General features: G+C 40.6%; 1 protein-coding gene across 1 annotated transcript in view; it reads right to left on the bottom strand.

Annotated features, from left to right (window-relative positions):
* Positions 1-12,500, bottom strand: part of LOC135092836 (transmembrane protein 131-like) — a 91,828-nt gene that overhangs the window by 41,554 nt on the left and 37,774 nt on the right. Inside the window, exons 7-8 of the mRNA XM_063991579.1 lie at positions 11,353-11,466; positions 5,523-5,645 (exon numbers count right to left, since the gene is read on the bottom strand). Coding sequence (XP_063847649.1) covers positions 5,523-5,645; positions 11,353-11,466 — 237 coding nt within the window. The remainder of the gene's footprint in view (positions 1-5,522; positions 5,646-11,352; positions 11,467-12,500) is intronic.

Genomic DNA, 12,500 nt, shown 5'->3' with positions numbered 1-12,500 from the left:
GGTCACACTCAGGTCACAGTCCAGTCACACATCATTGCATGCACATCATCAATGGGGACTGTGGGAAGCTTCCATTGAAATGCATGTAACACTATGTGACTGGACTGTGAGCAGACTGTGACTTGAGCCTGACTGTCCCTGTGGTGTGCATCGGCTCTCATGGTGAATCAATCAAATACAGTAAAATCCCTCTCATCCAGCATTCGAGTATCCAGCAGCTTCAAGTATCCGGCACATTTTTCCCTGAGCCTTAAAATCAATAAAAAATCAATGTGTACTCATAAAATTTATTAAAATTCCCGCGCGAGGCATACTTTGTCCCCTCGCCACCAGAGCGCATTGCTTTGCACCACCCGCGGCCCACTGCACTGTGTTTACTCAGTGACTCAGTCCCACGTGTGCACTGTTTATCGCCTGACGCTTTCATCATGCCTAAAGTTGTAGAAAAGAGGAAGCGTGTTGTGCTTACACTTAAGCAGTTGATCAGATCAGCTGCTGATTAAGATCAGCTGATCTTTGTTATGGTAAGATGCGTGAGTGTGGGGTGGTGATTGTGGACATAATTTCACTTCTATTCAAGTATCCAGCAATATTCAAGTATCTGGCATGTCGGCGGTCCCGTTGATGCTGGATAAGAGGGATTTTACTGTATGAAGCTACAATGTACTGCTTGCATACCTGAGTTCTATTTCACACAAGGACCTAAATGAATGCAGAGATACATTATGTGTTGTGTAATTGCATTCTGTCTGAAGAAAACCTGTTGCCTGATACAACCTGATGTTTGGCACCATGTCTAGAGGGAGAGAGGGAGAGGAACACTAAGCAACACTCACAATGTTCTTGCCACTTCACCAAATTTCTATACTTAAAATATCTTCACTTACTTCATCACAAGCAGCATTCTCATCATTGGTGTAGACACTACATGCTGCCAGAGATTTTAATTCCTGAATTTGACAAGCCCCATACATGTTCATCCTTTTCTGTACATGGCCAACTTTACAGATCCTACAAATCAGCCTTGCAGCTACTATGTTTGCTCATTGTGAGGCACCAAATACACCTCAAATGAATTATGAAAATGTCTACATACAATTTTTGAGAAGAAACATTTAAATATGAGCAGTCTCCATGCTTCACAAAAAAACACATCAGGAACCAAAATTTTTGGTGTTTAGCACCCACACCACTAATGCAAACACTCCTGTTAGTCTTGCCCTTAGCTGACTCTTTAAACTATCAATAAGGAAACAATAAAACCAAAGCATTTTTAACTTTTCACCGCCACCAATTGCAAACACTATTAGTCTTACCCAAACCTGATTTTTCAAACTATCAATAACAAAACAATACAGCTAAAGTATTATCAACTCTTCACCACCACCAATGCAAATATTTTTGGTCTTGCCTGAAGCTAATCTCTTAAAATAACAATAAGAAAACAATAAAACCAGTGCATTAACTCTTCAAAATGTGGAAACAAACACATAATTTTCTCATCTACATGACTGGCAGCATGCCACACTGGAGATGGCATGTGTCAACAGTCATATGAACAAGTAAGTAAATAATGCAAAGAGGCCTTGAAGCAGAATAGAGGACATAACAAGGGTGACATAAGCAAGATTCAGTAATCAAGACAAAAAGATACAATGGGTTAAAGCTTGAAAAAGGGTAATTGACAAAAAGAGATAAGAAGGAATTAGTTCTCAAATAGTGGTGGATCAATACAACAGACTAAGCAGTCATAGAAACAAGCCTATGTTTGTACTCATAATTTTTGTGTAGTTAATACACTGATATAATTGTTTCCTATTGGGGAAGGAAGGGAGTTGATGTAAGTAATGAGTAAATAATACAAAGAGGTCTTGAAGTGGAACAGAGGACATAACAGGGGTGACGTAAGCAAGACTCTGTCAGTAATCAGGGCACAACAAGATACAATGGATTCAAGCTTGAAAAGGGTAATTTAAAAAAAAGAGATAGGAAGGAACTAGTTCTCAAATAGAGTGGTGGATCAATGCAACAGACTCAGCAATCCTAAATTATCCATGTTTGTACCCATAATTTTCCTGAAGAGTAAGTACACTGATATCACTGTTTTCCTATTGGGGAAGGAAGGGAATTGATGTTAGCAATATGTTTGTTTCCACAGTTTTCCTGAAGAGTCCTGATGATAAAATTATTTTCCAGTTGGGTATGAACAAGTAAATGAATACTGTTTGTGACCATAATTTTCCTTAAGAGGTAATGCACTGCTATCATTGTGTTCCTGTTAGTGAAGACAGGGACAGCTTCCACATCAACTTAGCCTGCAGTGCCCACAGTGAAGGTACAGTCACCACCCACCTTAGCTAGTGCCATAACACGCCTGCACATCCAAACACAAGATGGTTTTGTTTACCAAGGAACACATGTTGAGAGAGAGAGAGAGAGAGAGAGAGAGAGAGAGAGAGAGAGAGAGAGAGAGAGAGAGAGAGAGAGAGAGAGAGAGAGAGAGAGAGAGAGAGAGAGAGAGAGAGAGAGAGAGAGAGAGAGAGAGAGAGAGAGAGAGAGGGGATGGGGGGGAGGGCAAAATATATGAACAAATCTGAAACAGTATGATTTCAGATTTATTATTAGACTGGAGGGGCTATGTTCGGACACACCCCTGCCATGGCGCTGGCAAGGGCAGGCCGGGGGTGTTTGCTGTGGGCAGGGACTGTACAGAGCAGCAACAACATGGTGACAAGCCCCATAAGTTCAAGCAATGAGGGAAAGTTGGAGAAGTTACAGTTGCCCACTCTGATGGAAAGATAAAAGTGAGGAATATGACTGCAGTATACAAATGTGTGACAGGAAATAAAAAGATTGATTTAGAAGACTTGTATCAACCAGACAATGTAAAAATAAGAAAACAGCAAGAATATCAACAAGAGAAGAGATAAGGTTATGCGCTGATAGTCTTTCCAAACATAGCACTGGATCAGTGGGATGCATCACTAAAGGAAGGAAGTGCACAAATTGAGAGGAAATGTCATTGTCTGATAGCAAAAGACAGGATACAGTGAGCTTCAAAAAATCCTATAAAAGTGCAAATACACACACACACACACACACACACACACACACACACACACACACACACACACACACATAAATAACAGTACTGTATATAGTATCTTCTTTATTTATTTATGTATTTATTTTTTTTTGTGTATATATTAATTTTCTGTTTTTATTTATTATTTATTTTTGTTTACTTTTGTGTGTGTGTGTGTGTATTAATATTTTTTTTGTTTATATGTACTTTTATTTATTTATTTATGTGTGTGTGATTCACCTACAGTCATGAATCACACACACATAAATAAATAAAGTACATATAAACAAAAAAATATTAATACACACACACACAAAAGTAAACAAAAATAAATAATAAATAAAAACAGAAAATTAATATATACACACAAAAAAATAAATACATAAATAAATAAAGAAGATACTATATACAGTACTGTAAACAAAAAAATTATAACATTAATAAATAAATACAAAAACATACATACACCAGTAAATAAAACTAAATCAATAAAAATAGAAAATGAGCACACACACACACACACACACACACACACACACACACACACACACACACACACACACACACACATACACACAAAATAAATAAATAAATAAATAAATAAATAAATAAGTAAATAAATAAAAATTGAAAGTAAAAATACACACACACGCACGTGCGCACCAGCCAGCTGTTCGGACACGGGTGCTAGAGCTCCTGAAGATACATGCTACTGGATCTGGACAAAACAACGAGGCCTAGTAATGTATATGCAGGGGTGAGAGGGGGTTACAGAGTGTCCTGTCTCCAAATTTAATATGTAAAGGAGTATTTTGAGGTTAAAAGAAATGGAAGGAAAGGATGATCTAGGTGGTGCCATCAGTCGTGATGCATTTGTTAACAAACCGAGTGAGGAGGTGAGACATCTTGTCTCACCATCAGCCTGACACTCCTGATGGAGTGTCAGGCTGGACACTAAAGGAATGTAAAGAACAAGTGGTGGAGCCAATTTGGGATGATTAACAGCTCACTGATAGAAGGAAGAGTACCAAGAGAGTGAAGAGAGCAAATATAGTGCCAATACACAAAGGAGGAAAGAGGACTGAGGCACTAAATTATAAACCGGTGTCGCTAACTAGTGTTGTGGGCAAGATCTGTGAAACAGTGATCAAGGAAAAGTTGGTGAAATATTTGGAAGACAACAAAGTTATGACAAATAGTCAATTTGGGTTCAGAAAAGGAAGGTCATGTGTGACAAATTTACTAAGTTTCTGTACAAGAGTAATAGATAAAGTACAAAACAGAGATGGGTGGGTACTTGCAGTGTACTTGGACATCAAAAAAACTTGATAAAGTTCCACATAAAAGACTATTGTGGAAGATTTGAACATATACGAGGACTGAGAGGGGCAATGCTAAAATGGATGAGAGACTACTTAAAGTTTTAATAGAGAAATGAGAACTGTGATCAGGAACACCTGTTCAAGTTGGAGTAATGTAACAAGCGGAGTACCACAGGGGTCAGTGTTAGCACCCATTATGTTCCAAATATACATCAATGATATGCAGGAGGGTTTGACCAGTTATATTAATCTGTTTGCTGATGATGCAAATTTGTTAAGAGTAATAAAGAGCCATATTGATTGTATAGAGTTGCAAAGAGATACTGACAAGATTTATGGGTGGAGCAAGAAGTGGAAATTGGAATTCAATGCTAAGAAATTCCATGTGATGGAATTGGGAAAGAGTAAAAGAAGACCTGCATGGGACTATAAAATGTGGGAGGAAGTAATAATGAGGAGCAAGGAGGAAAAAGACCTACGAGTGGTATTTCAAGATACCCTGACCCCAGAACAGCGTACAAGTGAGATATTTGGCTCAACATACAGGATGTTAACAAATATTAGGATGGCATTTCATTACATGGATAAGACTATGATGAAAAAAATTATAGCCACTATGCTACATCACAGACTGGAATATACAGCAGTGGTGTGGTCTCTGCATATGAAGAAAAACATAAAGAAGTTGGAAAGAATTCAAAGGGCAGGTACAAGAATGGTACCTGAGCTGAGAGACCTAACGTACGAAGAGAGGTTGAAAGAAATTGGACTGCTAACTTTGCAAGTTAGAAGAGAAAGAGGACATCTAATAACGATGTATAAAATAGTTAACCGCATTGAGAAGATAGACAAGCAGGACCTGGTGTTGCTGGAAGAAGATGAAGCTGGACGGACAAAAAGGCACTCAAAGAAGATCAGGAAGAGTCAGTGTTTGAGGGACATCAAGAAGTACAGTATCTGGGATAGTCTAAATGAGGAGGTTGTTACAGTACCAAATGTGCATAAATTTAAGGAAATTTTGGATAAATATAGATATGGCAACAGGACACTATGAGCCCTGCTCAAACCCTGTATTATATAACTAGGTAAACACACACACACACACACACACTCACCTGCAAGGAGTGTGGGTGGGGGTTGTGGAGTTGGATTAGGGGGGAGTAGGAGGAGTTGAGGGGCATTCTAACCCCTACCAGCGGCCGCAGTCTGTAGGGGTTACTGGTGCCCACCGCTCGCACCTGCAACAAGGCCAGCACAGGTCATTTGGAGGTCACCTGGGGATTGTGGGTCATCTATCTATCTATCTATCTATCTATCTATCTACTATCTGTCTGTATACCATGCCAACAGTCCCACTCAGGGCAGCACACACACACACACACACACACACACACACACACACACACACACACACACACACACACACACACACACACACACACACACCATTCACAAGCTCAGGCCTGCTGTGTGGGATCACCAGCCCGGCAGTACATAGGCCCATATTCAGAAATGCTTTGCTCTCTCACCATGACTATTTTCAAAGGCCATAAAGATGACTAGGGACTATGGTAGAGGTGCACCAGGGAAGTGTTTCAGAATATAGTTCACAGACAGATATATGTAATAAGTAAAGATTAAACAATTAATAAAAAAAGTGGAAAAGCAAATCAACTCATTCATGACATCACCAATCACAGCAAGGCATTCATCCACAAGGGCCTCAGTGGACTCAGTCTGGCCTGTGCTGCCCTGCCACTGTCACCACTCACCACCATCCTCACCACCACACTGTATCAGCTGGTGCAATACAATGTATCACCACCACCACCACTGCCACTCAACATCTTCACAACACCACACCACTACCACATTATATCCATAGGTGTTGTTATCTCAATAAATTATCACAATAATTCATCACAATAACAATCTAAGAAAAGATAAAAATATAGATTTGGGTTTATCAATTTTTTTATGTAACATATCAATATCATAATGACTAGTATCAGAATTTTAGATTTATTGATTTATTGGTCATCAGGCAATAAATCTATCACCAGTTATTGCCAATATGGTTACTGTTATCAATTTACTGCTTATTATGATTTTTTTTTTCATTATCACCCCCAGCTATAACTATATCTTTCAACACCACCATAACACACCATTTCCACACAGCATCTTCATACACCATATCACCACCATACTATATCTTAACACCACTACAACACACCATTAACACACAGCATCTCATACATCACCACACCATTAAAACAGCATCTCATACAACACCACACCATTACCACAAAACATCTTCATACAACACCACAGTATATCTTTCAGCACCACCACCACACCTCACCATTACCACACTATATATTTAAACAATACACCACAAACCACTACCATCAACACCACTAACACCACCACTACACCACACCACACCACCACAACACTCATAACACCACTCATTTACACCACCAGAACAAACCTTTACCAGAGGGGGTAGTGTATGTATGCAAACACCATACACAGATGGCAAGTAAACATAATAATATGGGATCAAAGAAAATATGATTGCACACTTGACTCAATCCTGTAAGAAAACACATAAATGAATACTGTATATCTTGGTCCACACACAGTACTCATGTGATAGTACTGATAACATGGTGCATTTCTGTAGGATTTTCATTAGCAGAAGCAGCAGAATAGCAGGTGAGTTTAGGTAATGTTACATTAAATGAGGTTAAATTAGGTTAGGTTAAGTTGGGCTGGGTTGGGTTGGGTGAGGTGAGGTCTGGTGAGGTGAGGTCAGGTGAGGTGAGGTTAGCAGATGAGGTGGTGAAGATAGATTAGGTTGGGTGGGGTGGAGTGGAGTGGAGTGGAGTGGAGTGGAGTGGAGTGGGGTGGGATGGGGTTGGGGTGGGTTGGGTTAAGTAAGATGAGGTGACATGAGGTTAGGTTTGGTTGGGTTAGATTAGGTTGGGTTAGATTAGGTAAGTTGGGTTGGGTTGGGTTAGGTTAAGAGAGATGAGGTGAGGCTAGGTTAATTAAATTAAGTTAAATTTAGTTTGGCTTGGTTTAGTTTGATTAGGTTCAGTCTAGTTTGGTTTGATTAGATTTGGATTAGTTTGATTAGGTTTGGTTTGGTTGGGCAAGTTGAGGTGAGGTTAGCTTACATTAGGCAAGATGTGGTTAGGTTGGACAATGTAACCTAACATAACCTTGTATACTGCTGTCAGCAGTTATTCATCAGGGGGACAATTTAGATAGGTTTTGATTGGGGCGAGAAGGCAGCCCATGGGTTCATTAGTATGAGATGAGTTCTTTTTTCTTGTTCTTGTTGGGGATTTGGCCGCCTTGCAGGCTGTGGTGCCAGTCTCTAGTGCAGTGGTTCCCAAACTGGGGGCCATGTAACAGAATTTGGGGGCCATAATCTAAGGACATGTACACATTAAACCGAAGATACTTAGCAGGTAGGCAGCCAGTGGAGGAAAACTACAGGTTCAGTACAAATGGTTATACTACATAGACAAATGACTTTTCTACACCCCCACCATTTTGTTGAACTTATTCCCGTAAGGCTGCATCCTCTCAACTGTTCCACATCAAACGAAATATCACAACAGACTTGAAATGAAACATGACCTACGGTGTGCTTTAAGTGAAACAAAAACCATGAATCAAGAAGCTTGTTCTGCAGCATCACCCATCACACTGAGTGGAATGAGGATTCAAGTGAAGGAAACATGAACCTGACATGAATGTTCATAAACAAATAGTCTGGAAGGAGGTGGGTGTGTGGCCACTGAAGGCCATGGATGTGGCAGTTAATTATGACTCCCTATGATTGCATTTCACTTCAGAATTATAAAGTCATCAGATTTGTCAGATTCAAAGATCAGATCATATGGCGTGGGATTAATACACTTAAACGAGTGGAATTTTGTTTTATTTTGTTTTTTGTTTGCTTATTGTTGAAAGTTTTTCGCAATAATGCCATTTATTGATTACTCTAAGTATAGACAGTTATCTTTTTTATGTGCATTATGTTACTTCTTTACAACCACTTCAATAAACACGAGATTCAGCAAAGGCAAACTACAAATTTCTTTATTAATACTTCAAAAAAAAAAAAGTGATCAATAAAATTACAAGATTTGCTAGAGTGGTTTGCATATGGATCTAATGAGTGTAAGAATGTTGACAGTCAGTGTAGTCATGGGTTAAGCTTGGCGGGATCATACAAAGATCATGTATGAAAAGTGGGTAACGACTTAAAAATGTTTGGGAACCACTGCTCTCGTGAGCATGGGGTGAGGATAGCAAAGGGAACATTTTTTTTTTTTTTAGACAACTACACAAAATATCACACACACCAATAAAAATAATATATACAAAATATTAAAAAGAAAACGCAATCTAAAACTAATGAATGAACATAGTCTGAAAACAGTAGCTGATTCGTGGGAGGAACAAATAAAACAAAATAGTCAAATAAATATTAAATTAAGAACAAAACGCAATCGAATATTGATGGATAAACAAAACGACTGTGACACTGGGAACACTACAAGCCGAAAACAGTAAGATCAGCTGACTCAGGGAAGCAGCAGGCGGCTAGTGACGCGCCTCCTTGCCTTGCCATACTGCACGCAATAACAGGCTCCTCCCGGCAGCAACAGATTGTCTGGCGTAAGAGGTTTCTTTGCCTGTTATACTTCAGAGATTCTCTTAATTGTACAACTCGGTTAAAATCATCAGTAAAGTTATCCTTCCCCACGTCTCTAATGGTGCACCCAGTGGCCCAGACTGCCTCACACAGTCAAAACACCGACTAGGAGTAACCGTCACGCTTACATCCCTATGACTGAACACTACTGCGCATACACTGCACGACATGGCGTCCCACACAGCACCAAAGTGTTACTTACTGTAACACAGGTAGCGTGGATCACATTAACATCCACACGTGTGACATAACACGATGCGTGGTGTCCATGGTGCGCACAGTCAGCTGCTGATGTACTGTGTGTGTGTGTAATAATAATAATAGTAATAATAATAATAATAATAATAATAATAATAATAATAATAATAATAATAATAATAATAATAATAATAATAAACGGTTATTGTTAAGGCAGTTTACATACTGAAAATGTACAGAGAGGGTGGGGAAATACTTAACAGCCTTAACAGACTTAACTAAAGCTAAGTCTAATCTAGAAAAACGAAATACTATTGATTGATGGCTCGCACCATGGTGGGAATCGCGCTGAGTCTGTACCGGTCCGTGCGCGGCGTCTTTAGAGGCGTTATCTTGTGGTGTCTTGTGGCACGGACCGGGCGAGGCTTGTCAGGCGGCAGCATGTGTCTGAGACGTGGATGATGCAGAAGTCCCCTTCCAAACTTCTCCAGAGCCTCTCGGTGCCTGGATAGTCTGGACAGACTCATGGTGGTCAGAGCTTCATCATAGGATGCAGGATGACCCTGCACGCCCTTTTCTGCACACTCTCCAGCTGGAGCTGTTGAGTGTGTGTGAGGGAGGAGGACCACGCTGGGGAGACATACATGAGTTTGGGGAGGATGAAGGTGAGGTACACCCCACCTTAACTCGTCTGTCGGCGTCCCCAGCGACCTGAGTCTGCGCAGTATGTACAGCCTGTAGGTAGCGGATCTTACGGTGCTGGCGACATGAGTGTGTGTGGCGCGGCGATGCTACTCCTTTCGTTTCCATAAGCTAGATTTTCTTCTCTTTTTCCTTCTTCTTCGCCTTTTTTACTTTTTTTTTTTTTCAAACACTCGCATATGACTTTTTACTTTCTTCTTTATTTAAATGTTAAGGCCCACATCAGTAAAGCATCAGTGCCATGTCTGCTCAATGCTTCAGTGTCACTGAAAAAAAAAATCATTACTTTGAATTCGCCTGACGCATTCACACTACTCACGCAGTATCGTGTTTTGACTCTGTGTCAGTTCCGTCTCCGTTCCGTGAAATTAATCGTCGCCACGGACATCGGACGAGTACAGTGAGTTTGTCCACAAGAATGCATGAATTACTTATTAAATTGGTTCGGAATCATCCTGTTCTGCATGATCTGTCACAGCCAAAGTATATGGACAGGAGTCTCAAACAATGTGTTTGGAAAATTAACTCCTTGTAAAGAGTAGCAAACTCTCCCTCACTTTCGCTTGTCTTCCATGCTTCACGTACCCACTTTCTTTGCTTCAGCTTATGCTCAGCCTCATCCTCTTCATCAAAAAATCATGGCAATCATTACCAATTCAACGTCTGAAAACTTTGCCGTCTTAGAAATCACTGATTTCACGCTGTACGGATGTGTGTGAACAGACGTCACTGAAGCGTCACGGATTTCACTGACGTTGTACTGACACAGCACTGATACGTCACTGATGTGTGAATGGGCCAGTGATCTTACTATATTTCGTCCACGCGACAGGCAATCGAGAATTTTAGCATGGCAGGCAAACCAACTTGATAAAAGTGTAAATAATTGATAAAAAATAAATAAATAAATAAACGTTATGGGAGGCTACATGTCCTTGGGGATTACCCCAGTTTCATTAATTACACTACAGCGGGAAATTAAACATTTACAAGAAACAAGCTAGAATATTAGTGCTATGCATGTCCACTCATAAATAAGTACTGTTTGTGGAGGAAATGAGTCATTAACAATATGTAAATACATCGAAGCACACCAAACATCCATACACCACACACAACACACCATCACACCGCCACACACCACACCACCACAGCCACATACCAGTACATAGCCACACACCATACCACCGCACTACTCACCACACATCCTTAAGTACACCACACACCACCATACCACTCACCACACAGCCCTACGTGCACCAGGCACCGCCACACCATCACATCACCATCACATCACCACTACTCACCCCGTATTTATAGGTGCCGATGGACGTGTGTATGAAGATGGTGTTTTCAATGAGGCCTTCTTCCCGGCCCAGGAACACCACGTCGAATGAGGTGTTTCCCCCGGGCACCACGACCTGCAACACAACACACGCTACACTACACCAAATGCCACCATGCTCACACACACACACACACACACACACACACACACACACACACACGTCCGCACTACACACAAATTAACTTTAAAAGACCGAACATTACGAGCTTGACTCAGTCCTATAAAAATACAAATAGGTATGAACAATAAAATAAGAATACACACCTACAACACACCGCCCAAGAATATAACAAAGGTGACATAAGTAGAATCTTTAGGGTCAGTAGAAATAAGAGAGTTCATACATGATAGTTACATTAAAAAGAAAAAAAAAAAAAGGCATGGAGGAACTGGTTCTCAAATAGTGCGGTAGATGAACAGAACGGACTCAGTAATCAGGTTGTTTGAGTTCAGTCATTAGAGAGATTTAATAGATTAGATATCCTTAACGATGGGGGGATGATAGGTGGAAATAGGTAGCCATGTTTAATACAGGAACTGCCACTACAGGCCTGACAGATTCTTGCAGCTTTACCCGTCTTCTTAAGCAACACACGCTGCATGACACCACAAGCCACCACATCTACCTACTGACACGCACACACACACACACACGTTCACACTGCACCACACCTGCTGACACACACACACACACACACACACACACACACACACACACACACACACAGAGACGTTCACACACGAGAGTACACACACACACACACACACACACACACACACACACACACACACACACACACACACACAGAGACGTTCACACACGGGAGTACACACACACACACACACACACACACACACACACACACACACACACACACACACACACACACACACACACACACAGACGTTCACACACGGGAGTACACACACACACACACACACACACACACACACACACACACACACACACACACACACACACAGACGTTCACACACGGGAGTACACACACACACAAAAAAAAAAAAAAAAAAAAAAAAACGCGCGCACGTCTTCTCAGTCTCTCATTCTTGCACATAAACGGTTCAACTAATTCGATAGTCGCTAAT

This window comes from Scylla paramamosain, chromosome 41, assembly GCF_035594125.1.
Source record: "Scylla paramamosain isolate STU-SP2022 chromosome 41, ASM3559412v1, whole genome shotgun sequence".
Lineage (NCBI taxonomy): Eukaryota > Metazoa > Arthropoda > Malacostraca > Decapoda > Portunidae > Scylla > Scylla paramamosain.
Note: the sequence above shows the minus strand (reverse complement) of the source record. Positions and strands in the feature narration are given on the sequence as shown.